Below are 26,540 nucleotides of genomic sequence, written 5' to 3' on the forward strand. Positions count from 1 at the left end.
TGACTCCTTCCCTTTCTTCCTCCCATTCCCAACAGGTGGTTGACGTGCTGAGGGAGGCCAGGAGGCCTAGCACTAGGAAATCCTATGCTGGCAAATGAGAAAGGTTCTCTCAATGGATGCAGGCTAGAAGGGAGTCTGCTTCTCAACCTACCCTTCTTCTGATCCTGGAAATACCTGGCTGATTTGCTTCAGGGTGGTCTTTCTTTTTCCTCTATCAAGATCCATGCTTCGGCCATCTCTGCTCATTGTTCTCTTGAACAGCCCATTTTCTCTCATCCCCTGATGAAAATGTTTCTCAGAGGTGCTTGCAATCTTAAACCTCCCAGAAGAGCACCTACTCCAGCCTGGGATCTTAATTTTGTTCTGGAGAACTCACTCTTCCTCCTTTTGAGCCAGCTGCCTCTGCAGATTTAAAGTTTCTCTCTTGGAAGACCACCTTTCTCTTGGCTATAACTTCAACAAGGAGGGTTTCAGAGCTGCAAGCTTTGATGGCCGTGGAGCCTTTTCCTATTTTCCATGCAGATAGAGTCTCTCTGAGGACTAATCCCTCCTTTATGCCTTAGGTGGTTTCCAGCCTGACTCTTAATCGGTCCATACACCTACCTACCTTCTTTCTTAATCCTCGCAATAGAAGTAAAAGGATACTACATTCTCTTGATGTGCACAGACAGCTCAGGTTTTACCTGGACAGGACTAAGGACCTTCGGAAATCAGCACAGTTATTGGTCAGTTTTGACCCTGGAGCCCAGGGCAAGGCTATTTCTAAGCAGACCATTTCTAAATGGATTGCACACTGCATTACTTTTTGTTATTCTTTTCATGGCAAAGCTCAGCCTCAAGGGGTTAGGACCCACTCTACTAGGGCGGCTTCCACTTCGGCAGCCTTTCTGAGGGGTGTCCCTACTAAAGACATTTTAGAGGTTGCCACATGGTCTTCTGTTCATACTTTCACAAAGCATTATAATTTGCCTCTGTTTTCCAGAGCCAGGACAGGGTTTGCCACTGCGGTGTTGCAGGGCATTATCTCCAACCCTTGATGCTGTTGGTTCTTCCCCCCCTTTTTCTGTAGGCTTTGGTAATCAACCCATTTGTTAGGACTGCAACAGTGAAACATGGTGAACATAGTACAGTTGTGTACACTTATCATAAATGTAGATGTTCGAGTGTATTCACTGGTGCAGTCCTGGTTTCCCTCCCTCCTTCCCCCTTTTTGTGGTCCTCTTCTATTCTTTTTTCCTGAGGTACAGGCTTAATTTGTTATTTGTCAAATTGTTTTTTGTTTAAGCCTTACTTTCTGGGGGCTCCTGACTCTTATGGCAAGAAAGACTGAGGAAGTGACGTTGGCTGCCTCCTTTTGTATCGGCCACCTTGACATCCTTTACTACTGATGGGAACCAATGTCATTTTTACTTACCTTTGGTATTCTGGCCGACTGAGGGCTACCGGGAGCCGGATAACCCATTTGTTAGGACTGCAACAGTGAATACACTCGAAAATCTACATTTATGGTAAATGTAGACAACTGTACTTTCTTTTGACAGCCACGTATTCAGCTAAATTCTGTTGAAGTTTGTAAACTCGATCGGTGAATGCCTTGGTCTTCAACTTCATGGACAAAATAGCATTAACCTCATGACTTCATGAGGTGTTAGTTGCTTTTGTGTATTTGTATTTACTTTCCTAATTTCAAAAAAGAAAATGCCAAAATATGAATGTCTGCAGCTAGTAGGGTATGGCTTTACTGGCATGAATATATCCATAAAGACTTAAAAAGTCATGGACATTCAGAAGCCATGTAGCTGAAACATTGTTATGTTCTTAAGTGGTAATTTACATATATCCCATGGGCTTCCGTTATTAGAAATTTAAGGTGTTACACCATGAAGGCACTAGCCTGGCTGAGCCTTTCTTGCAGTTTTTACTGAATGGTTTGTCTGTGTGACATTTTACCCTTTGGTTTGGGTACTCTTCAATATTTTCTTTTTTTTTTTTTTTTGTGGAAGATTAAGTGATTCCCTTCCACAGTGAGTACATTGCTTCCAGTCATGCGTCTGTTTCTTCAGTAACTGTAAAGCATGAAGCACTACTTTTAGTTGTGCAACCCCATGTATAAGGGAGTCTTTACTTTAAGACAGTATAACTTAAGGAAGGTGCGAAACTTGCAAGCAATGCATCCTATCAATTAAAATGCCTTCTTACTGTGTGAGAATTGTATGCATAGTATGATGTTTCTGTAAAATCTGACTCTAAAGTTGCTTAAAGATGCTTACAGCAGTATCATGAAATGAAGGTATTTAATTAATTTGTTCCTTTATAAACAGAACTCGATTGTTTAAAATTCCAGAGTATCATTCAGTTGAGTTTTTGCAAGTACAGGTTTTAGTCTTCTGATGTTTGGTATCTTGAGAGTGTTTTTGTAAGGATAATTCTAGCAGTTGTAACCGTTGGGAGCTCAGACATGCTCTGCAGATATGCAAGGTCTGATGTCTAGCCAGATTTTAGACCTTTTCTAGTTTTGAACATTTAATATGTTTTACTTGATGTGATTTGACATTTTAATTTTCAGGTTAAGTCCGGTAGAAACCACAAAAGACTTCAAACCAATACTTAAAAAAAAATCTACTATTTGAATCCTCTTGAAGTTGCTTTAGAGATAATGTTTAAGAACCAAGAAATGTTAGTGTTGCCAAGTGTCAAACTAATCTCTCAAACACTGTACTGCTGTAAATACTATTGAACTTGTGTACTTATAATCAATGTTGAATTTTGAATAATTGTAAATATTAGATGTCTAATACCAGATTATTCTAAATGTTTCTAACGAGCCCAGATCATGACTGAAAAGGGTCATCTGACCAGTGCACTGCCCTGGTTATCAAGTAGTAAGTAAGTAAGTAAATAAATTAATAGAACCTAAGGTCGACAGTGAATTCTTGGTGTAGAAACTTCTTTATGTACTATTTATTCCAACAAGGTAGTTTGCATTACGGTAATTTTTAGCACTGTACGTTAACAGTCTAATGTGAGATTGTTCAATCTCGCCGTTTGTTTTTACACACGGGTTCGGAGCCGATCCTCGGCTCCGAGTCGGCCGCATAGCAAAGCTCTGCATCTAAGAGAAGCTCGAGACCAGGCTATATCCCACAATCCTCCCTGCCATTACTCAGATCTAGTTTGTCGCTGCAACAGGTCACATCGCGTCAGAGAGCTCAGACCAGAGTTTAAGAATTAACAGATAAGATAGTATTTATTTTTGCTTCTTTTAGTCCTAAAAGTTATAGTTTTTTGTTGTGAATAATTGTTTTTTATTTACAATAGTGTGTGTGTGTGTGTGTGTAACTAGTTATTTTGTTAGTTTATTTCTATAGGTTTCCCTTTGGGGCCTACCTCCTTCTAACTCTCTTACTTTTTTTTTACCTCACTTAGTATGTCTGAAAAAGCTAAAAGTGGGTTCAAAAGGTGCCAGTGTGGACAGAAAATGTCCATCACTGACAACCACACCTCCTGCGTCTACTGTCTTGGCCCTCTCCACTTGCAAGAGGATTGCTCCATTTGCCATTCCTTCAGTGGGAGAGTCATGACAGATAGACGCAGGAAACTTATTGATAGGGGGCTTCTTAAGCCTGCTTTTCAAGAAGCCTTGGACAAGTCGGACCAGGCTTCTAAGTCTTCGAAGGGGTCGAAGATGTCGGAGCCCATGTCATCGGCTCCGAGTACATCTTCCAAAGTTCGTTCGCCGGTTCCACAGACTTCGGGGCCGAGCGTCGAACGTTTGTCTCTCACTGAGCCCCAGGTCTTGGAACCGGTGTCGGAACTACCGCCACCATCGATTCTTCGGTCGGTGCCATCTTCGGCTCCTTCGACCCGTTCTTCCAGACCACTTTCTGATATTGATGTGGATCATGTCGTGCAGAAACTGATGGAGAACACGGCTCTTTCCAGGTTGATTGCAGTTTCCTCCCAGTTGGTGTCGAAACTAGAAGGCCTCCCTTTATCTCCAACAGGTCCTCCTTCGAGACCCATCCAGTCTTCAGAGCCGGAAGAGGATGAGCCGATGATAGTGGAGCCATCGGTGCCGAAACCATCCATAGCACGATCAACACCACTTACCTCGACTCCATCGGAACCTATAGGTGAGTCTCGGAGTCGATGATCTCTCCTTGGTTCCATGACCGAGAGTCGTACCGACCTTTCGGTGCCGACTCTCCCTCTCGGGGCCTCGGCGCAGATCGGCTCTGCTCAGTCCTCGGGGTCGAGACCCATGGGCGCCGTGTCTCGGATTCTTCCATGTTCTTCGGAACCGGGAGAGTCCCCGGCCCGAGGTTCAGGGGCCTTTGACCTCATGAGGAAGGTTTTGTCTACACAGACGACCACTACATCGGACGCATCTTCTCCCTCCCCTAAGGAGCCGCTCTCTGTTTCTGTTCCCACAACACATCCAAAGCGTGGAGCACCATTGTCTCAGCCATCCCTAGAGGATGCCCCCTGTTCCTCTGAGGCCTCACCAGAATCCCTCCGATGAGGTCCCGAGGAAAAGATTGTGCAAGAGGAGGCACTTAGACTCCCCACAGGAATCTTTAACGTCTGACACTGACTTGGAGGAGTCAGAGGGGTCCCCAAAATCACCCTCCAAGATGTCTCATTTATGGACATATTGGAGATATTAAAACAGAGGGGTGATTGGCAGTCCCTAGCCCCCACTGAGGACGAGTCAGTGTTGCTGAAGGCATTTGGTGCTCAACCTTCTACCTCCTGGGTTACTCCGCCCTTCGATGAGTTAATGGAATTAATTGCTTGAAGGGCGTGGGAGACACCGGACACAGTGGAACCGGTCCCTAGAAAGCCAAGTAAGTTCATTACTGCCCCAGGACAAGACTTACCTAACAAAAGGAGTCCCGTTGATGCTATGGTGGTGGCAGCAGCCACTAAAAAGGAGATGTCGGAGTCTTCCTCTTCTGTTCATCCTCCTAATAAGGATTCTAGGACTATGGACAGATACGGAAGCGTTTTAGTTCAGCGACTTTTTCCATGCTCGCTAAACCATTTGACACATTTTATACGACTACAGAGGGATCTCATCAAGGAGCTGAGAGATACCCTCCAGGGTAACACAGATGCTGCTGTTTCAGATAAGGTGACAGCACAACTTAACACCCTTACCTCCGTAGTGAACTCGTCCATGAGACTCATCTCGTATGCGGCTGAAGGGTCGAGTAGGGCCGCAGCTTCAGCGATTGCTCTACGAAGACAATCCTGGATGCGGCTGTGCTCTTTTGCGGAAGCCTTCAAGTCTTCTTTCGCCAATGCCCCCTTTGATGGTGCCACTCTTTTTGGGCCCAAAGTGAAAGAGACATTAACTCGGTGTGAGCAAGAAGGAAAGACTCTGTCTGCTGTCGGAGTCCGTTTTTCCGTTCCATCCAGACCGTACCCCAAAGGGCAACGAGGCGGAAAAATGTGGTTCCGTAGAACTCAGGGATCTTTCCAGGCCACACAGAGTGAACCCCCCCCCAGAGGCAGAGGGGGGGGGCAGACAAGGAAGACGCCGCCCTGGCGGCAGAGGGGGTCCGCAGAACCAAGGCGACAGGGATACTATCCCTGGTAAGCCTTTCCAGCACTCCTGAATGGAGGCCCGACTGTCCTGCTCTGGAGGCAGTCGGGGGTCGCTTGGCTTTATACCCACAGGCCTGGCAAACTCTCACCTCAGACTCCTGGGTAAAAAGCATTGTAACCAGAGGATACAAAATACCCCTTATGTCAACTCCACCCCAACACAGAAGGTCTCCAGATGTGCCACCCAGTCTGCGAGGCCAAGCAGCAATAGAAATTTCAAAGCTGCTCAAAAAGAGTCATTCAGCCAGTCCCGCGGACCAAAGAGGATCCGAACTTACTCAAGGTTCTTTTAGTGCCAAAAAAGACAGGCGACTGGAGACCCATTTTGGATCTCAGCAATCTCAATACCTTCGTGAAGAAGGAAAAGTTCCGGATGGTCACACTTCAATCGATCCTTCCATTTTTACAGAAGGACGACTGGATGTGCTCAATAGATCTCAAGGACGCGTACTACCACATCAAGATGGCCAGACCGTCCAGAGATCACCTGCGCTTCCGGCTGGGAGTCAGTCATTTTCAGTTTCGAGCCCTGCCCTTTGGGCTCACCTCAGCCCCCAGGATATTCACCAAATGCATGGCAGTGGTAGCATCTCACTTGAGATGTCTAGGATTCCGGGTGTTTCCCTATCTGGACGACTGGCTCCTCACCGCCACCACCGAGCGTCTCCTCATACAAGCAAGAGACTATACAGTCAACCTTTGTTCCCACCTAGGGATTTCCATAAACTTCAAAAAATCTGTCTTATTGCCCTCACAGCATATTTCATTTATCGGAGCGGACCTAGATACCCGTTTAACATTAGTAAAGCTCCCTCAAGTAAGGGCTTCATCCCTCAAGGAATAGGTTCTTCTTCTGCTGCAATGCAGGAAAGCCTCGGCCAAATTGGTGTTGAAAGTTTTGGGTCTCATGGCAGCGTCCCTCATTGCGATTCCCATGGGAAGGTTGCACATGAGGCTCCTCCAATGGCTACTGTTCACGCAGTGGTCATTCCAACAGTTACCCCTAAAGTACGAGATCCTGATAACGGATTCCTGCAAACGGGACCTCTCATGGTGGATGTCCAGCCAGGACCTCACCATGGGTCGTCCATTTGTTCTACCAAATCCGACAGCCACTATAACCACGGACGCTTCCCTGATAGGGTGGGGGACTTTTCAGGGAAGAACAGTCCAAGGGGAATGGTCCGACATCGAGTACAACCTGCACATAAATGTTCTAGAAATGAGGGCGGTGTTCCTAGCGTTGCAACACTTTCAACCCCTCCTACCTCTAAGGACAGTAGCAGTTCAGACAGACAACATGTCTGTAGTCTGGTACATAAACAAACAAGGGGGAACCAAATCTTACCCATTATGCAGAGAGGCTATAAGTATTTGGCAATGGGCAGAGTCCACGGGTCGCTTTCTGATAGCAACGCACATCCCGGGGTCATCCAACGTCATTGCGGACAGGTTGAGCAGAGCCATCCTGTTACCTCACGAGTGGTCCCTCAAACTACAAGTGGCGGAGAGAATTTTCCGCAAATGGGGCCAGCCTTGCTGCGATCTGTTCGCCTCCCCAATGAATGCCAAATGCAGAAGCTATTTTGCCCTTCTACCCCCTCCAGGGGATGTCCCCAGGGACGCACTGATACACGATTGTCCCCCGGGTCTCCTATATGCATTCCCACCTATTCCCTTGATTCCCAGATTTCTCCAGAAAGCCATGAACCTGGAAAGGACAATTATACTCATAGCCCCATTCTGGCCTCGACAGATATGGTTCCCCTTTCTTCGAGCCCATCTATCAGAGGAACCTTGGATCCTGGACCCAGTACCAGATCTACTGACGATTCGCCAGGAGTTCTTCACCCGCCCCTTCTATCCCTCAAACTAGCAGCTTGGCTGCTCCACTTCCCCGCCTAGCCAGGTCTGATCTTCTTTCTCCGGCAGTGCAGCGCATTTTGGTTGCCTCTCATAAGGCTTCCACCACAAAACTTTACAACAGTAAATGGAAACGCTTTGTGTACTGGGCATCTAATCAACACTTGGACCCCTTGGTTGCTCCTTTACATAAAATACTAGAATTTCTTTCCATCCTTTTCCATGAAGGGCCTCTACTTCCACATTAAGAGTGCAGTTGGCTGCCATATCCAACTTTCATGTTGGTGAGAATGGTTCTTCTATCATGTCCCACAGGCTTTGTAAAGCCTTTATGAAAGGTTCTTTCCATCTGCACCTCCTGTCAGGGATCATTTATTCCCATGGAATTTAAATTTGTTGTTGTCACAACTAATGTTACCACCTTCGAACCAGCTTCTTCTTGCCCCTGAAATTTCTGTCTTGGAAGACTCTCTTTCTTGTAGCGGTTACTTCAGCTCGAGAGTTTCAGAGCTGCAAGCACTGTCTATTAAACCTCCTTACTTAAATTTTCACCCAGATAGAGTTTCTTTACGAACAAATCCGTCCTTCCTTCCCAAAGTATGCTCTGTCATTAATATTAATCAATCCATTGAACTCCCCACTTTCTTTAAAAACCATACCAGTAAGCTGGAATATATGTTACACAAGTTAGATGTCCACAGGCAACTCAGATTTTATTTAAACAGGACTAAAGACTACAGAAAAACAGATCAACTTTTTGTTGCATTTGCAGATAATGTAAAGGGCATGGCAGTTATCTTTCTAAATGGCTTACTGATTGTATAGCTTTTGTGTATTCTAAGTCAAACCAGGCCTTACCCACCAAACCAAAAGGCCATTCTACTAGGTCCGTCTCCACTTCCTTGGCTCATGCAGCTCGCCTACCTTTGGACACGATTTGTGCAGCAGCCACGTGGTCTAAACCACATACTTTCATCACTCATTATAGGGTTGACAAATCCTCCAAAGACAGGACATCCTTTGGTTCCACTGTGCTCAGGAACGTTCTTCCATGAGTCACTCAGGGTGACGGAGCTAGGGACGCTACCCGTGTGTAAAAACAAATGGCGAGATTGAACACTCTCACATAAAGAAGTTATGTTCTTACCATAACGTTCCATGTGGAGTGTTCATCTCGCCTTTGTTTTTACATTCCCCAACTTTCCCTCCCTCACAGTTTGGAAGAACGAGTAGGACTAGAGTCTGGTCCACATGTCTTACCTATTCCGGGTATCTTTCTTTACCCCTAGTTGGTTGTCAGTGAGATGGTGTCTCTGAATGTTTTCATTCATAGCAGTTTGTAGCCTGGATACATTAGGATTATTAATTTTTTTTCTGGTTTGCTTACAAACTAGATCTGAGTAATGGCAGGGAGGATTGTGGGATATAGCCTGGTCTCGAGCTTCTCTTAGATGCAGAGCTTTGCTATGCGGTCGACTCGGAGCCGAGGATCGGCTCCGAACCCGTGTGTAAAAACAAAGGCGAGATGAACACTCCACATGGAACGTCATGGTAAGAACATAACTTCTTTTTTCCCTGTAGTTGACTTCTTCTTTTCTTTGAATTTCAGTCTGGCAAGCTGCAGCTGTTTGATTTAGCAACTGGCGGATTATTAGAGGCAGTGGCAGCTCACGACGGAGCTGTGTGGTCAATGTCACTATCACCTGATCAGGTAGTACATTACAAGTCAATGTCAAAGGTTACTGTCCCACTGCAATTCCTCGTTTAAGTATTGCTTTATTTATCTGATTTCCTTAGAGAGGATTTGTAACTGGAGGTGCTGACAAAACTGTGAAATTCTGGGAATTTGAGCTAGTGAAAGAGGAGGACTCTAGCCAGACCAGGTAAGAGAAGAAGTGAAATTACATAACAGGCCTCTGTTGCACAGGATGTTGTCTGGGTTTGAATCAAAGAAATGCCATTGGCTCTCTGTGGCCCATAAATAGCCTAGCAACTGTTTGTAGTACACAATTTTAAACAAATTTGCTGTGTTTTTTTTCATTTGTGGTAAATTGGTGAATGCTCATCTCCTCAATCTACTTCATTTTTTTCCTTATTCATATTAGTAGCTGCAGATGCTACTGGGCTTTGGTGATTTTTATTGCCCCATCCCTGATTTCCTTTCTTCTGGGCATCTTTTACATTGTTGGAGGCTGGTCCTTTTTGCCATTATGTCACTGCTGTAAGCCTTTTCTAGACTTTCGGTACAGTTCCTCCTTTGAGACTTTTTTTTTCTGATTTGTTTCTTGAATCATCTTGCTTACTTCCTAAATACAGCACATTTTTGTTCTGGGCATCTTTTTTTTTTCTTGAGAAATGTTTTCATCCTTCATTGATCCATTAATGAGATATGTAAATATTTATCTTCCTCCCTCCTGTGTGTATAGTGTTATCTGTTAGTGTTCTGTAGTCTCTGCATAAGGCTGCTACTGCTGCATTTTCACTGCCTTAGCTGATTTATTCATATCCACTACCACAGACTGACTGTTAAAATGTGTTCAGAACCTCATACAAAAATGAAAGGGTGGTTTTTGCTAGTAACTTCTACAGCAACAGAACAGATTCCTTCATGTTACTATGCTTAGACTCTTCACTCACCAGCGACATGCTTTGGGAAAACTTCAGTTACACTTTTTCACTCTGCTTATAGACTTATGCTTTTGTCTCGGTGCTCAAAACATGCATTCTGCCTGCATTGTACTTATCTTGCACACTGGCAATCTTAAAACATAAGTGCCCTATAGTAGTTATGACTCTTGTAGAAAATGATGAACATAATGTAAGAATAACTTGTTTATTTTCAGTTATCTTACCACTAGTGTGGGCATACCCAAAACCGTGCAGTTTCACTCATCACTCGGTCTCCTTCACTTTATGGTATATGCATATTGCATTGCATTCGAGTTTAAGTGTAATATGCTGTAGCCTAGACACCTTTATTTTATGTATTTGTATTTCTTTCATTTTGTTTGCCGTACTGGGCAGACCTATTTACAGAGGGGACTTGGGGAGGAGCTCCAACCAAGATTAACACAATAAAAAGGTATTTGTTGGAAATTGTCTCGTATCAGAGAGAAGTTTGAACATAAGTCATTGAACTCACTACAGATACACTGAAATACTGCAATTATTAGCATTCGTACAGTTGGTGGCAGTAATCCTAAACAGCAAAAAAAAAAAAAAATGTCAGCAATTATACAGAAATAAGCTGGAAATAGTAATATGTGTACAGATCAACAGAAGAAATCTGGAATAGTGAATTCTGTGGTATAATATACAGGAAAAATATACAGGAAAAATGTGCAGGAAAATTTGTTTTACGATTTAATAATAGAAAAAATATAAATAATTTTGAAAAAAAAACAGATTGTAGGGTACAAAGTCGAATACAAGTGTGAGAGTATCCTACTAGAACAATGCACAATATTTAAGGGTAGGTTACATAAGGTCTCCAAGTAAGTTGTTAATTAATAATTGGTGATGACAAGTAATTTCACGCATCAGCTAAAAGGATAGTAAGGGCTGTTAGTTGAAGAGTAGTATGGTGTTAAAGTGTATTGTAGTTAAGGTAATGGTCACTGACTGTACACTTAAATAGCTGTATTTTGTTAATGTCTCTGATTGTAGGGTACAGTCACTGTAAAAGTACATGTTGAGTATGCTGTCCCCATCTTTCACAGTTCTAGGAATTATTTTTAAGGTGGATTTTGTAATTTGATCTACGCATGTGTGTCAGTTCATGTGATGTAAGGCAGCTGTGATGGGCTAGACTTTTTTTTGTCATACAGGAGTTTAAATGCAAAGACATTCATTTTGGTTAGGAATCTTTTTTGAAGTGTTATCTAGTTTACCTTTTATAGCTTATAGCAGTGATGAGATACTCTGTTATGTATGTCATATTTAGTTTGATAGCAGTTACATTGGGTAGATTTCCCATGACCACACTAGAGTGAGTGTTTTGGCAGTGTTACAGCTCATGACAAGGTTAACCTGGCCATTACTGGTGAATTTTATTCTGTATAAGGTTTTTACCTTGTAATGATGGTCTTTAATCACTATGTTCATATGTTCCTTGGAAGAAAGTTTTTTTTTTGTCAATCACAGTGCTGGGATATTTTGTTCAGCTGAGTCTAGAATTCCATTTGTATTTGGGGGTTTGGATGTAGTGCTGTAAGTATGTCCATTCTTGACAAAGTAGGTGAGTCTAGTCGTCTTTTCTTTAAAATCCAACACTATTAGGAATCCAGTAAAAATGAAATAAAAGGAATAAAACCAGGTATGTTAAGTATAAAGCTGTACCAAGAACTCTGCACAGTGTGCATATAAAATGAATCATAAAGAGTTGTAGGTCAGTGAAAAGAAGTAGGTCTTTGGGGACCTCTTAAATCCAGCAGGTCTAAAGGACTCCCTCACCAAGTAGAAAAAAGTTCAAGAGGCAGGATGTTTGGCAGCAAAAGGAGCAAACAACTGATGTCTCTGGACACATTCTGGAAACCTCCAAGAATTTCAGTAATGAGTGCAAAGGTCTACAGGAATTTATGGGTTCAGGAACTCTTCACATGGGATGGCCCAGATCATGAATGCTAAATACCAGCATTACAGGTAATGCAGGCTTGAATAGGCAACCAGTGCAGACTCTACATAACACAAGTAATATAAAAATAACTAGAATTACCTGCATATATTCAGGTTGCAGAATTCTGCAGTAAGTGTAATTTAGTGACAAAATTTTAAAGCTCAAGCTGCATAGCCAAAACTCTTTAGAAATTAAATTCATTCTGCTGTACACACATCTTCACTGTTTGAAGCCTAATGCTTCTTGAAGAGACTGTTGAAGGTCATTTTCCAAAGATTAAAACTGAAACCAACAGGAGGTCCTGCCTGTGACTCATGCCTGTAGAGAAGAGAGTGACTATTTGCTGAGTAGGTTGCTGGCTTTCTTGTTAAAGCATGCACGTATGTAGAGAGGTGTCTTTGAACAGTACATATTCTTTGCTGCTCTTGGAAGCTAGTGAGAAGACAAAGTGCATGTTTCACTAAAATTAGGTTCTAGATTTGCTGATACAGTTTGCAGGATGTCGTCTGTGCGTTCAGGATTTTGCTTTAAAGTGCTTTTGTAAGGTTATTTTTGTTTGCACATTTACTTTTCCAGCTCTTAACCTTGTACTTCCAGACTAAGGGACAAAGCAAAAAATAAATTACAGAAAAAGACCTCAATTTTTGACACATTGTAATCATTGATACTGTTAACTTAGAATGGGAATTATTTTTGTTGTCTGTAACCAGCATTTACTGACTAAAATTTTGTTGTTTAAAAAAAGCCAGTTTGTAGATGGGATGGAGCAAAATTTTAGCCAAATTTCAGCCTGCATAAAAATTAGGGACCGTTGAATGAGCTTTTATTTCATATTTTGAAGGTACTGAAATTTGTTATTCAATTTTAACAGCCCTGTGATCACTGATTTATTTATTCATGAGCTTAAGGGTATGTATACTGAATCTGGGATAATAGCCACTGTTTGGTTTCTGCCTCTCAAAAAGTGACTGCTTTGAAGTAAATGATGCCATTCATGTTTAATGATTGCTTTATTTTTAGAATAAACAGTATTTTATGCTCATGCTTTTGCTGTTGTAAAATGTCTGATGACAGAGTTACCATGAAATATGAAAAATGGTGTTGGAGCTGGAGAGCTGTCATTCTCCCCTTTTTGAAAAAAATTTTTGTGCAGATGCTTGCGCATATGTGCATGTGCTTGCTTTTATATACTTATGCACAGAACAATTTTGGGTGGGTTTTATTTTGGTGGGTGAAGTCTTTGACAGCCAGGGATTATAACTAATGTGCAGCTTTACAGTGTAAAGTTTATTTGGGTGTTGGCTGTTACTTGAGACAACAGTGCACATTTACTGTATGCCATTAAGACCATTCACTCCTCGTATATTAATTGGCTTGGACTGGTATGGATTGTTTTCTCATATTATTTGGTGGCAGCAATGATGATTTAAAGACTTTATTGTTGCATATCATTAGGTCTGATGTCAATTTTCATTCTGTCCTCAACTGATGGGTTAGGATCCAAAGTGTAGGATCTGACTTGGCTATTGTGAAAGCTCATGACAACATAGAACTGTCAAACTTCTCCCTTACCCAGAATGCACCAACCCCAAATACCACAGATCTCATTTGCCGGCTCACAGAGAAAGATGTGGTTATAGACTCTCGAGCTTTAAGTGTAAGTAATTGATTTTTTTATGTTGATAATCTCTTACCTTTTCTTTTTCTAATTATCTTTCTCTCGATTTGTAATAGTGTGCTCTGTAAATTACTGTTAGTAATTTTTCAACCTTTACCCTTTTTTCTATCTTTTACACTTGTAGCTGTTAGCTACGTTTGTAGGCAGTTCTTCCCCCCCTTTCGGGTTAAAAAACATCTTTATAGCCTTCCAAATAGTTTATTGTTAGTTAGATTCTTTTGATAGGAACAGTTTTACAGTGTACTTGTTTCTGTTGATGTTCTTCGTGTTACACTGTTACAGTCATCACATTTGGGTTATCTGCTTGCAATAGCCCTCAGTCGGCCTGATTATCAAAGTCTTGGGTCCTGCATTGGTTGCTGTCTCATCTTCCGTGACGTCAGGTAGTCAGGGGTATAAAGCATGCAGCCATCGCCATTACATCAGACTTTCTTGCTGTGCAGTGCCCGAAGCAGAAGCAGTTTGCAAGTGCCGGTCGGTCGACTCCTGAAATTTTCGTTTTCGAGTTTCAGAACCTGCCGATTTACAAGCTCGAAGACTTCTGGTTGGCTCGTGGCTAAGCAGGTATCCCATAGTGCACCAGTACAAACCCCAGATCTCATTTGCCACATCGAGTTTTGTTGTGCTTCTCTTGGCTCTGGCTAAGTGTTAAAATTCTTCTATTTAAATTTTGTATTACAGTTATTACGGTGTTGTAAGGTGATATTATCTTAGGCAGTAGTGTTGTTTGCCCTTTTCAGTGCATTCTTAGCTTAAACTTGTTAGTTTAGTATCCTGTGTGCCAGTTTAGAGTTCTTGTAGGCGCCATTGCGCGCTTTTCCTTAGCAGGTAGTTTGTGGTGGTTTTCCGCTGATAGTTAACAGGGGCTCCTGTTATTCTGTTGTCTTTCTAGACTGTTATTGGCAGCTTAGTTTCCTTAATCTGAGATTGTATTTTTGGCATGGATCCGCTGGTTTTTTGCTAAGGGTTGGAGTTCCTCCCTTATTACTTTAGTTTTTTCTTCTAATTGCTCCACATAGAGTTATATACAGTTTTCTGTGTGTATGCGTTTTCTGGTCTGTTTAAATTAGAAGACCCAGTTTCTCTCCCACCGGGCTAGGCCCGTTTAAGTTAGAGGACCAAGTCCTCATGGTACTTTCTTCTGTAGGGCTAGGCCCATTTTAGTTAGAGGACCTAGTCTTCTTCCCTCATTCTTCTTCTTCTTAATTGTGTGTGTGTGTGTGTGTGTGTGTGTGTGTGTGTGTGTGTGTGTGTGTGTGTGTGTGTGTGTGTGTGTGTGATGTCCAAGAGGGTAAAGAGCACAAACCTTCGGGTTTTAAGAAGTGCATGAAATGCTCCCAAAGGATGTCTTTAACGGATGGCCACAGTTGCTGTGTCTACTGTTTAGGGGCTATCCACCTGCAGGAATCGTGCTTGTTCTGACATGCTTTCTCTCCTAGGGTGTTACAGGAGAGAAAGAACAAGCTTATACTCAAGGGTCTACTAAAGCCATCTTTTGAGGAAGTTCTATCCAGTTCTTTGGTTTCCTCCAAGTCTGGCAAATCTAAGTCTTCAAAAAGGCCCTCTCCGGCACCTGTTGGTGTCTCGGAGCCGCTTTCTAAACAGTCAAAATCTGGCTTCTCGACTCCAATGCCTTCGGAGCCGAAGGAGAACACTATTGTGGTGTCAGAGTCTGTTCCAAGTGTTTCGGAGCCGATCTCGGAACCGATTGAATCAGCAATTGAATCTGCTTCTTGGAGCCGATCTGTGGATTCCCTACCAGTTTCCGTGTTACTAAAGTCTCCAGTGCCCCCTAGATCAAGATCCCCTACTGTCTTCCAGATCTTCCAGGAGCCTTTCAGAAGAAGATGTGGAGAGGGTAGTGTTGACTCCTGAAGACGTCTGCCTTACCAAAATTATTGTTGGCTCCGACCCAGTTGGCTCCGGAGCCACTCGATCCAACTTTGCCCTTGTCTGCTATTCCTCCTCCGAGCCATGTTGGCCCTTCGGAGCCAGAGTGCTTGGTGCCACCGGAGGTACTATCTGTTCCAGCTCCCTTTGTCACTGCTTTGGAGCCGGGTTCGGCTCAGACACGCTCACCGCCGTCCATCGTGTCCAGGGACCGAAGCTCTCCTGTCGGCACCAACAGCGAGGGTTGGACTCTATCTTCTTCGGTTCTGAGCCTTCCTCTCAGTGCATCGGCCAGGGTGAACTTGGACCCTGCATCTATCTCAGAGCCAACGGCTCTGGCTCCAACATCAACCTTTGTCTCTTCAGAGCGGGGGAGGTCTTTGGAGCTGGAGAGATCGGCGTTTGAGATGATGAGAGTGCCGTCTCATTCTCCAGCCCTACCAATGGTACCAGCACTCTTCCCTCGAGAGCACCCACTTCAGTCTCAACCCCTACTCTCTCCGGAGTCAGCAGAGACCCTCAGCCTCAGGAGCCATGGGCTGGTGGCCCGCACTCTTCCGAGGGCTCCCCGGAATGTAAGAGGAAGCATGTTGACTCCCAGGATGAGTCTTTGACATCAGACACTGACCTTGAGGAGTCGGAAGGGTCCCCCTAGTCATCCTCTGATGATGTCTTATTCATGGACATCTTGGAGATTCTTAAGCAGAGGTGCGACTGGCCCACTGTCAACCCTTCTGATGAGGAGTCTGTGTACCTGAAGGCTTTCGGGTCTCAACCTTCTGCCTCATGGGTGTCTCCACCTTTTGACGAACTAATGGATCTGGTTAGTCGAAAGGTGTGGGGATACTTCTGATGCCGTGGAGCTAGTCCCCAGGAGACCCAATAAGTTTCTGTCTGCCCCTCCTGGTAAAGAGTTTTTGTCTAAGGGCTTTCCCATAGATGCCATGGTGGTGGCGGCCACAAAGAAGGAGCTGGCGGAGACTTCTTCCTCTGTTCATCTGGCAACTAAGGATTCTCGACAGATGGACAGATTTGGGAAGCGTATCTTTAGTTCAACGGCATTTACCCTTCGATCGTTGAACTATCTCACTCACTTCAAGAGATTACAGAGGGATCTCCTCAAGTAGTTAGAAGATTCTGTACAAGGTGTGTGTACTGAGGGAGTCCCTGACAAGATCTCTGCTCAGTTGTCCACCTTAAACTCTATAGTTAACTCCTCCATGCGGCTTATCTCCTATGAGGCTGATGGAGCGTGTAAAGCAGTGGGTTCAGGAGTTTCCCTGAGGCGTCACTCCTGGATGCGCTTGTGTAATTTTGTGGAACCATTCAAATCTACTTTCACCAACACCCCATTTGATGGTTCCTCTTTGTTTGGTTCCAAGGTGAAGGACACACTCACTCGGTGTGAGCAAGAAGGAAAGACGCTTTCTGCCATGGGAGTACATTTTACTGTTCCCTCTCGACCATACCCCAAAGGTCAAAGGGGTGGTAAAATGTGGTTCAAAAAGTCCGAGAGGGTCTTTCCGGACACACAGGGTGAATCCTCCTTCAGAGGCAGTGGAGGAGGAGGAAATGGGAGACGTCGCCCTAGAAGCAGGGGCGGTCTGCAATACCAGCAAAGCTGTGATTCCTTTCTGGGACGGCCTTATCAGCGCTTCTGATGTGAGGCCTGACTGCGTTTCTCTGGGGCCGGTCTGGGGTCGCATTTCTTCATGTCCACAAGCCTGGCTAAATATCACCCAAGACAAGTGGGTACAAAGAGTTGTTACCAGAGGCTATATCATACCATTTTCCCTTCCACCGTTTGTTCCCAAGAAGATCTTAGATGTACCACCGAATCACAGGGATCAGGCAACTGTGGAGATCAACACGTTGCTTTTAAAAGGAGTCATCCAGTCCGTCCCAGCAGACAACATAGGATCTGGAACTTACTCCAGGTTCTTTTTAGTACCAAAATGAACCGGAGATTGGAGGCCAATATTGGATCCCAGCAGGTTAAACAAATCCGTTTAGAAGGACAAATTTCGGATGGTAACTCTGCAGTCGATACTCCCGTTGTTAGGGAAAGATTATTGGATGTGCTCTCTAGATCTCCAAGATGCCTACTACCATATAAAAATGGACAAGGCATCCAGGAGCCATCTACGCTTCCAGCTGGGAGCCAGTCATTATCAGTTTCGTGCTCTGCCCTTTGGTCTCACCACAGCCCCCAGGGTGTTCACCAGATGCATGGCAGTGGTGACAGCTCACCTGAGACGTCAAGGATTCCATATTCCGTATTTGGACAACTGGCTCCTGACCGCCATCACCAGGTATCTACTCCTCCAAAACAGAGATGCCACTATTCAACTTTGTGCTCAGTTAGGGATCTCCATAAACTGGAAAAAATCTGCATTATTGTCCTCTTAATCTGTGATTTTTATAGGCGCAGAGGTAGACACAGTGAACATGACAGCTCGTCTCCTCGCAGACAGGGCACAAAACTTAATCTTTCAAATTCAATGTCGTCTTCTGTTGCGGAAGGTCAAAGCAACGTGGGTTCTTCAGCTCCTCGGGACTATGGCTTCCACCATTCTATTAGTACCATTAGTCAGGTTGCAAATGAGAATTCTTCAATGGCTTCTGTCTTCCCAATGGTTCTTCCAATATCTCCCTCTGAGTCATTCTATCCTGCTGACGAAATCATGCAAGAAGGACCTGCTTTGGTTGAGAGTTCCCAACCAGTTGATCACGGGCACCCCCTTTGTTCATGCCCAACCCATTGCCACTGTGACCATGGATGCCTCCCAGATCGGGTGGGGGGAGCATTATCTCGGCAGGACTGTCCAAGGCACATGGCAAGAACACGAGGCTCACCTGCATATCAATGTTCTGGAGATGAGGGCGGTGCTTCTGGCATTGCAAGCACTTCAAGAACTTCTTCTTGGGACTATTGCGATACAATCAGACAACATGTCGGTAGTTTGATATATCAACAAACAGGGCGGTACCAGATCTTACCCATTCTGTCGAAAGGCCATGTGAGTTTGGGAATGGGTGATTTCTTCCCAGCACTTTCTGGTTGCAATGCACATTCCAGGGATGACCAATGTGATAGCCAACAAGCTCAGCCGGGTGATCCTACTGCCTCATTAGTGGTCTCTGAAACAGGAAACAGCGGAACAGATTTTCTGCAAATGGGGGCAGCCTTGCTGCAACTTCTTTGCCAGCCCAGTCAATACCAAATACAGCAGCTATTTTTCCCTCATTCCCCCTCCGGGGGAGACGTCCAGAGACGCTCTGGCATACGATTGGCCCATGGGACTTCTGTATGCTTTCCTCCATTTCCTCTCATTTCCAAAGTGATTCAGAAAGCCAGTCGGCTGGGAAGCAAGTTGATCCTCATTGCTCCTTACTGGCCTCATCAGGTCTGGTTCCCTTTTCTCGTGCCTCTTTTCCTGGATGATCCTTGGATCCTGGAACCCAGCTCCAGATCTTTTGACTCGCATGTCAGGTTTGGTACATCCCTCAATCCCACACCCTCAGGTTGACAGCATGGCTGTGCCAGTTCCATCCATAGTCAGGCTTCATGATGTATCATCCTCAGTATCACATATTCTTATGTCCTCCCATAAACCTTCAACTAGGAGGCTGTATGGCAGTAAATGGAAAAGATTTTCTATTTGGGTACAGAAAATTAATGTAGATCCCTACACTGCTTCTATTCCTGTGATTTTGGAATTTCTCTCTGAGCTGTTTCAACAAGGAGCTGCTGCCACTATCAGAGTCCAATTGGCAGTGATTTCTCATTTTTACTTAGGGTTTCCAGATAACAATTTAATGTCTCATAAGCTATGCAAGACCTTTTTGAAAGGAATCACTCTTTTGAGACCACCACTGCAAGAACCTGTGGCTTCTTTGGATTTAAATTTTGTGTTGTCCAAACTGACTTCTCCCCCGTTTGAACCTTCACACTCATCTTCATTGAAATTTTTGACTTGGAAGACTCTGTTTTTTGTAGCTGTTACGTCAACTAGAAGGATATCGGATCCACAAGCCTTGTCTGTTAAGCCACCTTATTTGATCTTTTACAAGGACAGGGTGTCACTGCTTACTAATCCCTCCTTTGTCCCCAAAGTTTGTTCCCCTGCTACCTTAAATCAATCCGTAGAACTCCCAGTTTTCTTCCCTAATCACTGTAATGCAGCTGAATACTGTTTTCATCAGCTGGACGTTCATTGACAACTGTGTTTTAATTTACAGCGGACCAAGGAATTTAGGAAATCATATCAACTATTAATTTCCTTTTCTGACTCCAGATTGGGCTTACCAGTTTCTAAAGTGACACTATCTAACTGGATTTCCAGTTGCATAGCCTTTATCTACAATTCGGAGGGCAGACCTTTACCCTGCAGGATCAAGGCTCATTCTACCAGGTTGCGGTCTACCTCTGCAGCCTTTCAAGCCAGGGTCCCACTAGATAGTATTTGTGCAGCAGCTACGTGGGCTAACCCTCACACTTTTATTACACATTACAAATTGGATTTAGCTTCCAGAGGTAGAGCATCCTTTGGCTCCACGGTGCTTAGGAGTATTTTCCAGTGAGCCACCCAAGAATAAGGCACTAGGGACACTGTCCCATATGTAAAAATGAAGGTGAGATTGGACTACAAAGTTATGTACTCACCATAATGTTCCATGTTGGTAGTCCATCTCACCCTTCATTTTTACTAACCTGCCCTCCTGCCCCCATCCTCGAAGATCTGGAGATAACAATAATAATAATTTGGTTGTCTTTGGTTGGAGACCCTTTAGTATTGGTTTGTCTGTTATGAGTTTTTCTTCTAGTGAGCAACAAACAAGATCTAGGGTGTGTACTGCTGCACTATAGGATACCTGCTTAGCCACGAGCCAACCAGAAGTTTTCGAGCTTGTAAATTGGCCGAGTTGGAGCAGAGGATCGGCTTTGAACCCATATGTAAAAATGAAGGGTGAGATGAACCACCAACATGGAACGTTGTGGTGAGTACATAACTTCTTTTTTACAATGTGGTTTTGATTCACTAGAGGCATCTTGCAGGTCTGTACTTAGAAGGCATGCTTGGCTTAAGGAGCAATCTTTGCCAGAGCATGTTAAAACTAAATTGCTGGATGCTCCTTTAAAGCAAGACCGCCTGTTTGTTGACAAAGCAGAAGTTGTTCTTAAAAAGATGGAGGAAAAAGCTAAATCTATGCAAACTGTTAAAGATTTCTTACAAGTGCAGCCTCCTAGATTTAGTAGGCATTGGCCCTCAAAAAATTGGTCCTTTCCTGCCTCTTCCAGGCCTTCTCAGTTCAAACCCAAAACCAGCAGAACACCTAGGCTTCAGTCCCAGGGTCCCGAAAGGACTAAGAAGTGGGGGGCTCCCACTTCCAAATCAGGGAGTAGTAAGACTCCCCCCTATGGTAAGCTGTCTTAATGACTTAACTTTAAAACTTCCAAGCACTTCTCAACTGACTGCTCCTTTAGGGGGAAAGATTACTCTGCAAGCAAAAAAAAACTGGGAACTCATTACCCAGGACAAAGGGGTTTTAAACATAGTTTCCCAAGGATACAGATTTCACTTCCACACGTTACCAACCCCAAACGGTTGGCCAGATCTACCCCCAAATCAGTGGGCAGAGGCTCAAAAGCAAGTACTCTGTCTCTTAAGATTAAAGGCTATTCAGACTGTACCAGAAGAGGAAAAGGGACAAGATTTCTACTCAAGACTTTTCCTGGTACCCAGAAAAAGATAACTCATGGCATCCTATCCTGGACCTGTCTATCCTAAACACGTTTTTGGTGATACCAAAATTCAACCTGCTAACTCTTCACCAGTTGCTTCCCATGATAGGCAAAGATGCCTGGTTGGCAACACTGGATTTAAAGGAAACCTACCTGCACATCCCAATCAGGGAATCTTGCAGAAAATACCTATGCTTCAAAGCAGGCTGCATGCACCATCAGTTCTCTGCACTGCCCTTTGGCTCATCTACTGCGCCCAGGGTATTCACAAAGTGCTTAGCTCCAGTCATTGCATTTTGCAGGCAAAGAAATATTCAAATATACCCATACCTAGATGATTGTCTAATTCAGGCAGAAAGCCAGGACATACTTCTGAATCATCTGGCATTTGTACAAAAGGTGTTAACTATTCTGGGGTACACCATAAACGAAAATAAATCACATCTGGTACTCTGTCAACAAATTATATTCCTGGGAGCAAGCTTGAACACAACTTTCCAGATGGCTTTCTTCATGCCAGAGAAACAAATTTGTTTGACAACTTACTTTAAACTAGTGGCCACAAAAACCTTGCTATCTGCAAGGCAAATACTGCAAGCCTTGGGGTTCATGGCCTTGTGCATTCTACTAATTCCATATGCAAGACTGCATATGAGGAAACTACAATGGTATCTAAAAGGTTTATGGTGTCAACATTTTCAGGATGTAGAAGCAATGATTCCTATCATACCTTGCCTATGGTTAGAATTCCTTTGGTGGGCAGAGGCTCTAACCCTAAACCCCACACCACAGACAGCTGCATGGACCCCAAATGCAGGAGGGCTGCACAGGCAATGGAACCAAGTCCATGCTAACAGACAATCAATGCTAATAGGATTCCAGACAATATGAATGCTCTTATCAAGGAAAAACATTACAACAGTCACAAGAATGCCTGTATAGGACACAATCAACACCCATGTTATGGACTCTTTCCAGGACAAAGGATAACCATTGTTCTATCCTCTACATAACTACCTCTGCTATTAACCTGGTCTTACTACTCAGCAGACTATCTGGAGAATTCAATTCTGCCAGAAAACTCAAACACACTGGCAGACCTAAGACAGATTACCCATGTGGAAAAACCACAGAAAAAGGAAAAACTGGAAATTCAAACTTAAGACATGTTGATGAAACAATGAAACAAATTTTGGAAACAAACTGTTAGAAAATGCCACAAGGACAAATTGAAAAATGCACAACAGAAAATCCAAACCACAACCTTGGAAACAAATCTGCTCATTCTTCCTTGGAAAGAATCTCTCTGTCAAAGTACTAAACTCCTCCCCTTCCTCTAAAAACCAAGGATACTTGCCTCAAGAAGGAACGTCCACGGACCAAACCACAACACTCCAAGGATCTCCCTGCGCTGGCCACTGGTGTAACCTCCCTCTGTGTCAGGATCACCAGTGTGTCACAGCTGGCCCCCTCCAACCTCAAACTCTTAGCACAGGAGAATTCCTCTCAATCCCCCAGCTTCAAACCCTGCCTCTTACAGTTGTTATCTCTGGATTCTCTCTCCCTAACATTACATCTAAAAACTTTTTGGAGGCATGGATTTGGATCTGTGGAAAATATTCTGAAAAATCTTATGCTGAAAATGGAAAGAATCTGTGCCTGAAACCCTAAAAATACGTGTGTGAGATGCTTCAGTAACTGAGATGCTTCACAAAATACGTAACCCTTCCCTTTTCCAAGGGTCTTTCTCAATTCTTCGCCCCTCCTTTCTCAGCTCTATTTCAGCTCACCTAACTCAGCCACTGCTCAAGCAGTTCCTCAGAGCTCAAGCAGTTCCTCAGAAACCAAAAAGCCCCAGACCACAGCCACTTACTTTAATTCCCCATTGGAAAAATGCACTTTTCTCCTTTTTTTCTGCACTTTTTCAGCATGAACAAAATTCCTTTCTTCAGTTCTTCTTTCACTTTTAAACTCTTTAACATTCATCAGAATAACTTTTAACAGTATCTGTTATACTTTTCCCTAGTGCAGTGTGCCCTTATCTTTAGGTTGGATCACAGGTCCGGTTGGTCCTCCAGTTTCCTTTCATGCTGTGGTATTCATTCAGTGTTAATCAGTCCATTTCTTCCACATTTCTAATCCACAGAACAAAGGGGAACAGAAACCACTGGATACAGACTGATGCAGACAACTTAGATTTTTACTAGATTACTTGACAAGAAACAACAAACATCTAAAGGACAACTGCTAAACTGGTGGGCAAGGTTGCTGGGAGGGCCTGCAAACATTATTAAAAGGGGCCATTTCTAAAAATTAATTTCATATCTTATTTATGGGAAAAGCACCACCAAACCTATTTAGACCCCATAGACCCTATTTAGACCCCAGGGACCCAGCCTCCATTACACCTCCTGTCCCAGACAGAGGTCAGAGAGAAGCTGTGACCTTGAGACATCTGCTACCTGACCATTTCTGCCATCACATTTCCACCTGCCAATTCTTGCCTAAAATCTTAACTAAATCACAGGCTACTTGTCTTATACAGTACCTTGCCTAAGCCTCCTAATCCTATCCTCCCACTCTTCTGCTATGGGAATATGGGAAAATACCTGCATGTGTGAACAGTGAAATGAAGGCAACAGAACATAGTACAGCACACTTAAAATGTTACATAAATGGTAGTGGTATATTTGTATATGCAGTCCTGCTCTCCAGCTCCCTCTCTCTCTCTGGCTTTTCTTCTTCTTTCTCCTTTACTATACTTAAAAGCTTTAAAGCTTTATTATTTTTTTTTTTTTTATGGAGGTATAACCTTATATATATATATATATATATATATATATATATATATATATATATATATATATATATATTAATTGTTTCCATTGGGGGGGGGGCACCTGACATGGGGGGCAAGAAAACTGATAATGGGCGCCGGCTGCATGCTTTATACCCCTGCCTACCTGACGTCACGGAAGATGAGACAGCAACCGACGCAGGACCCAAGACTTTGATAATCAGGCCGACTGAGGGCTACTGCAAGCAGATAACCCAAATGTGATGATTGCAACAGTGAATACACTCGAACATCTACATTTATGGTAAGTGTACACAAGTTACCTTATCGCTGTTGATGTTTTTCCTACATCCGTTTTTTTTTATGATGTTGGAAAAAGAGAAATGCCCAGCAGGCTTTAAAAATGTGGTAAATGCTGTCAGAAAGTCCCTCTTTCTGATTTGCATACTCTGTGTGCATTTTCTTGGACCCTTCAATCTGTTTGTCATGCATTCAACCCAAGGGTCATGGTTGAATGCAAGAACAAACTTATTTTGTAGGTATTACTTCCATCCTCCTTTAGTGAGGCACTATCAGGAACTTCTCTACAGAAATTGAGAAAAATGTCTCCCGCTCAAAATGCCTCAACATCTTATTCTAGGATTTTGGAGAAATCCATTAAAAGCTCTTTTTCAAATCCATTGAATAGCTCAGATCCAAAAAAGAAAAGACAAAAATTTTCAGATCTGACTACCACTTCAGATCAGAAATGTATTAAGGTACAGTCCTTGGATCTGACTGCCTCTTCATATCCTAAAACTTTGAAATTTAAAGACACGTCAGGTCAAACCCCTTAGGAGCCAACAGAAAAGTGCGGATGTGGTAATTTCACCCAGAACTAAATACTCACCCTCAGTGGACTCACTTCCATCCAGGATCCCATCTCCTTTTTTAGAGACCAAAATCTCCTTCAGGAATGTCAACTCACTGTTCCAGAAGCCTTACAGAAGAGGATGTGAAGAGGTTGTGAGAAAGATCCTCTCGATGCAGAGTAAACCACTTATTTCAGCTCCTACGCCATTAGGTCAGGAGATCGATACATTCACTACTCCACCTTTGTCAGTTCCTCCACTGACTTCTTTCAAGGTTTTTGAGCCCTTGGATCCGAGTTACATAGGCCCGTCCACTTTAGATCTGAGGATACCTTTTTCCTCAGATCCAAGGCTTACTCTGATTGCTTCAGTTCAGTCAGATCAGGAGAGCTCTTGGAGCTGATTCTACCCTGTCAGGTCCAAGGTGCTTTGTTTGACTCCAAGGTTTTCAGAGCTGTCTCTACACCTTGGAGCCTCGGCAGTATTCAGGCTCCAGTTTCAGCATCTGGTGCTGTCCCTGGGGCATGGTGGGATTGTGGATCAGAGACTTGCTGTTTCAGATCCAGGATCCTATCCCTTGCTGGGAGGTCTGCCTTTGCAGCCATGGAGAGAGCCCTGTCTACACCCTTGACTCAGACGGTGCCTATCCCCTCAGATCCTTTGTCTCCATCTGTCCTGTCTCTGCATCTGGAATCTCAGCTGTCCTCTCTACAGGGGCAGCCAGTACTGAAATCCAAGGCTTCCCATCATGAGATCCTCACTTGGAAGCAGACTGGGCAGAACATTTTAAACAGATGCAAGCATTTGAAAAGAAACAAGCATGGTATGACAGGCAGAAACAAATTAAGTCAACCAGGCAGGATAGTGGAAACTGCCCTTCTGGCTAAGACCTTCTTGGCCATTACTGACTCTTCATCATATCCTTATTTAATTTCTTCCTCCTCCCTTTGTCCCTGGTGACAGGCTGGCCCACTTCAAAGGTAAGTATCTCTTTGTAATGGTTGAAAGGAAGAGGGTGTGATAAATAATTTTTAGTCATTTTCATTAATTCCCTTCTAAACTGTCACATAAGTACACATGCATTAACAGAAAAGGAAGAAGTAACACTTTTCATTTTTATTTTCACATAATATGCATACATGATTTTTTAACAATTCTCATTCCTTCCAACATCACATAAATTGTTCCATTTTTGCCTTCCCTTAAACCTTATTCCTCCTCCTAACAGTATTCAGGTCTATGTCGCATAAATAAACCATACTTCACCAAAACCCTTTTTGTAGTGACGAAAAGAGCAAATGTTCAATGAAGCGTTCAAATTAACGAAAAATACCACAGGGAAAGGAAGCACTTTGCCACCTTATGAGCGAAACACACAGTGCAGTATGTCAAACCCACCCAGGTGTGGGGCTGCACCCTCCCAACTATATATACCAGCTCCGAGATTGCACTACAGTGGGGAAAGGGGCAGTTTCCTAACATTAGCCAAC

The 26,540-nt window shown here is 43.6% G+C and overlaps 1 protein-coding gene across 1 annotated transcript in view; it reads left to right on the top strand.

Moving 5' to 3' along the window:
• The window catches only part of WDR3 (WD repeat domain 3), a gene marked incomplete at its 5' end in the record, with an annotated part of 1,037,507 nt that overhangs the window by 434,470 nt on the left and 576,497 nt on the right, over positions 1–26,540 (top strand). The window contains 2 exon segments of the mRNA XM_044071482.1: positions 9,083–9,184; positions 9,271–9,356. Of these exon segments, the coding sequence (XP_043927417.1) occupies positions 9,083–9,184; positions 9,271–9,356 (188 nt within the window).

Source organism: Protopterus annectens, chromosome 5.part0 (assembly GCF_019279795.1).
Source record: "Protopterus annectens isolate FY-2018-M chromosome 5.part0, PAN1.0, whole genome shotgun sequence".
Classification (NCBI taxonomy): domain Eukaryota; kingdom Metazoa; phylum Chordata; order Ceratodontiformes; family Protopteridae; genus Protopterus; species Protopterus annectens.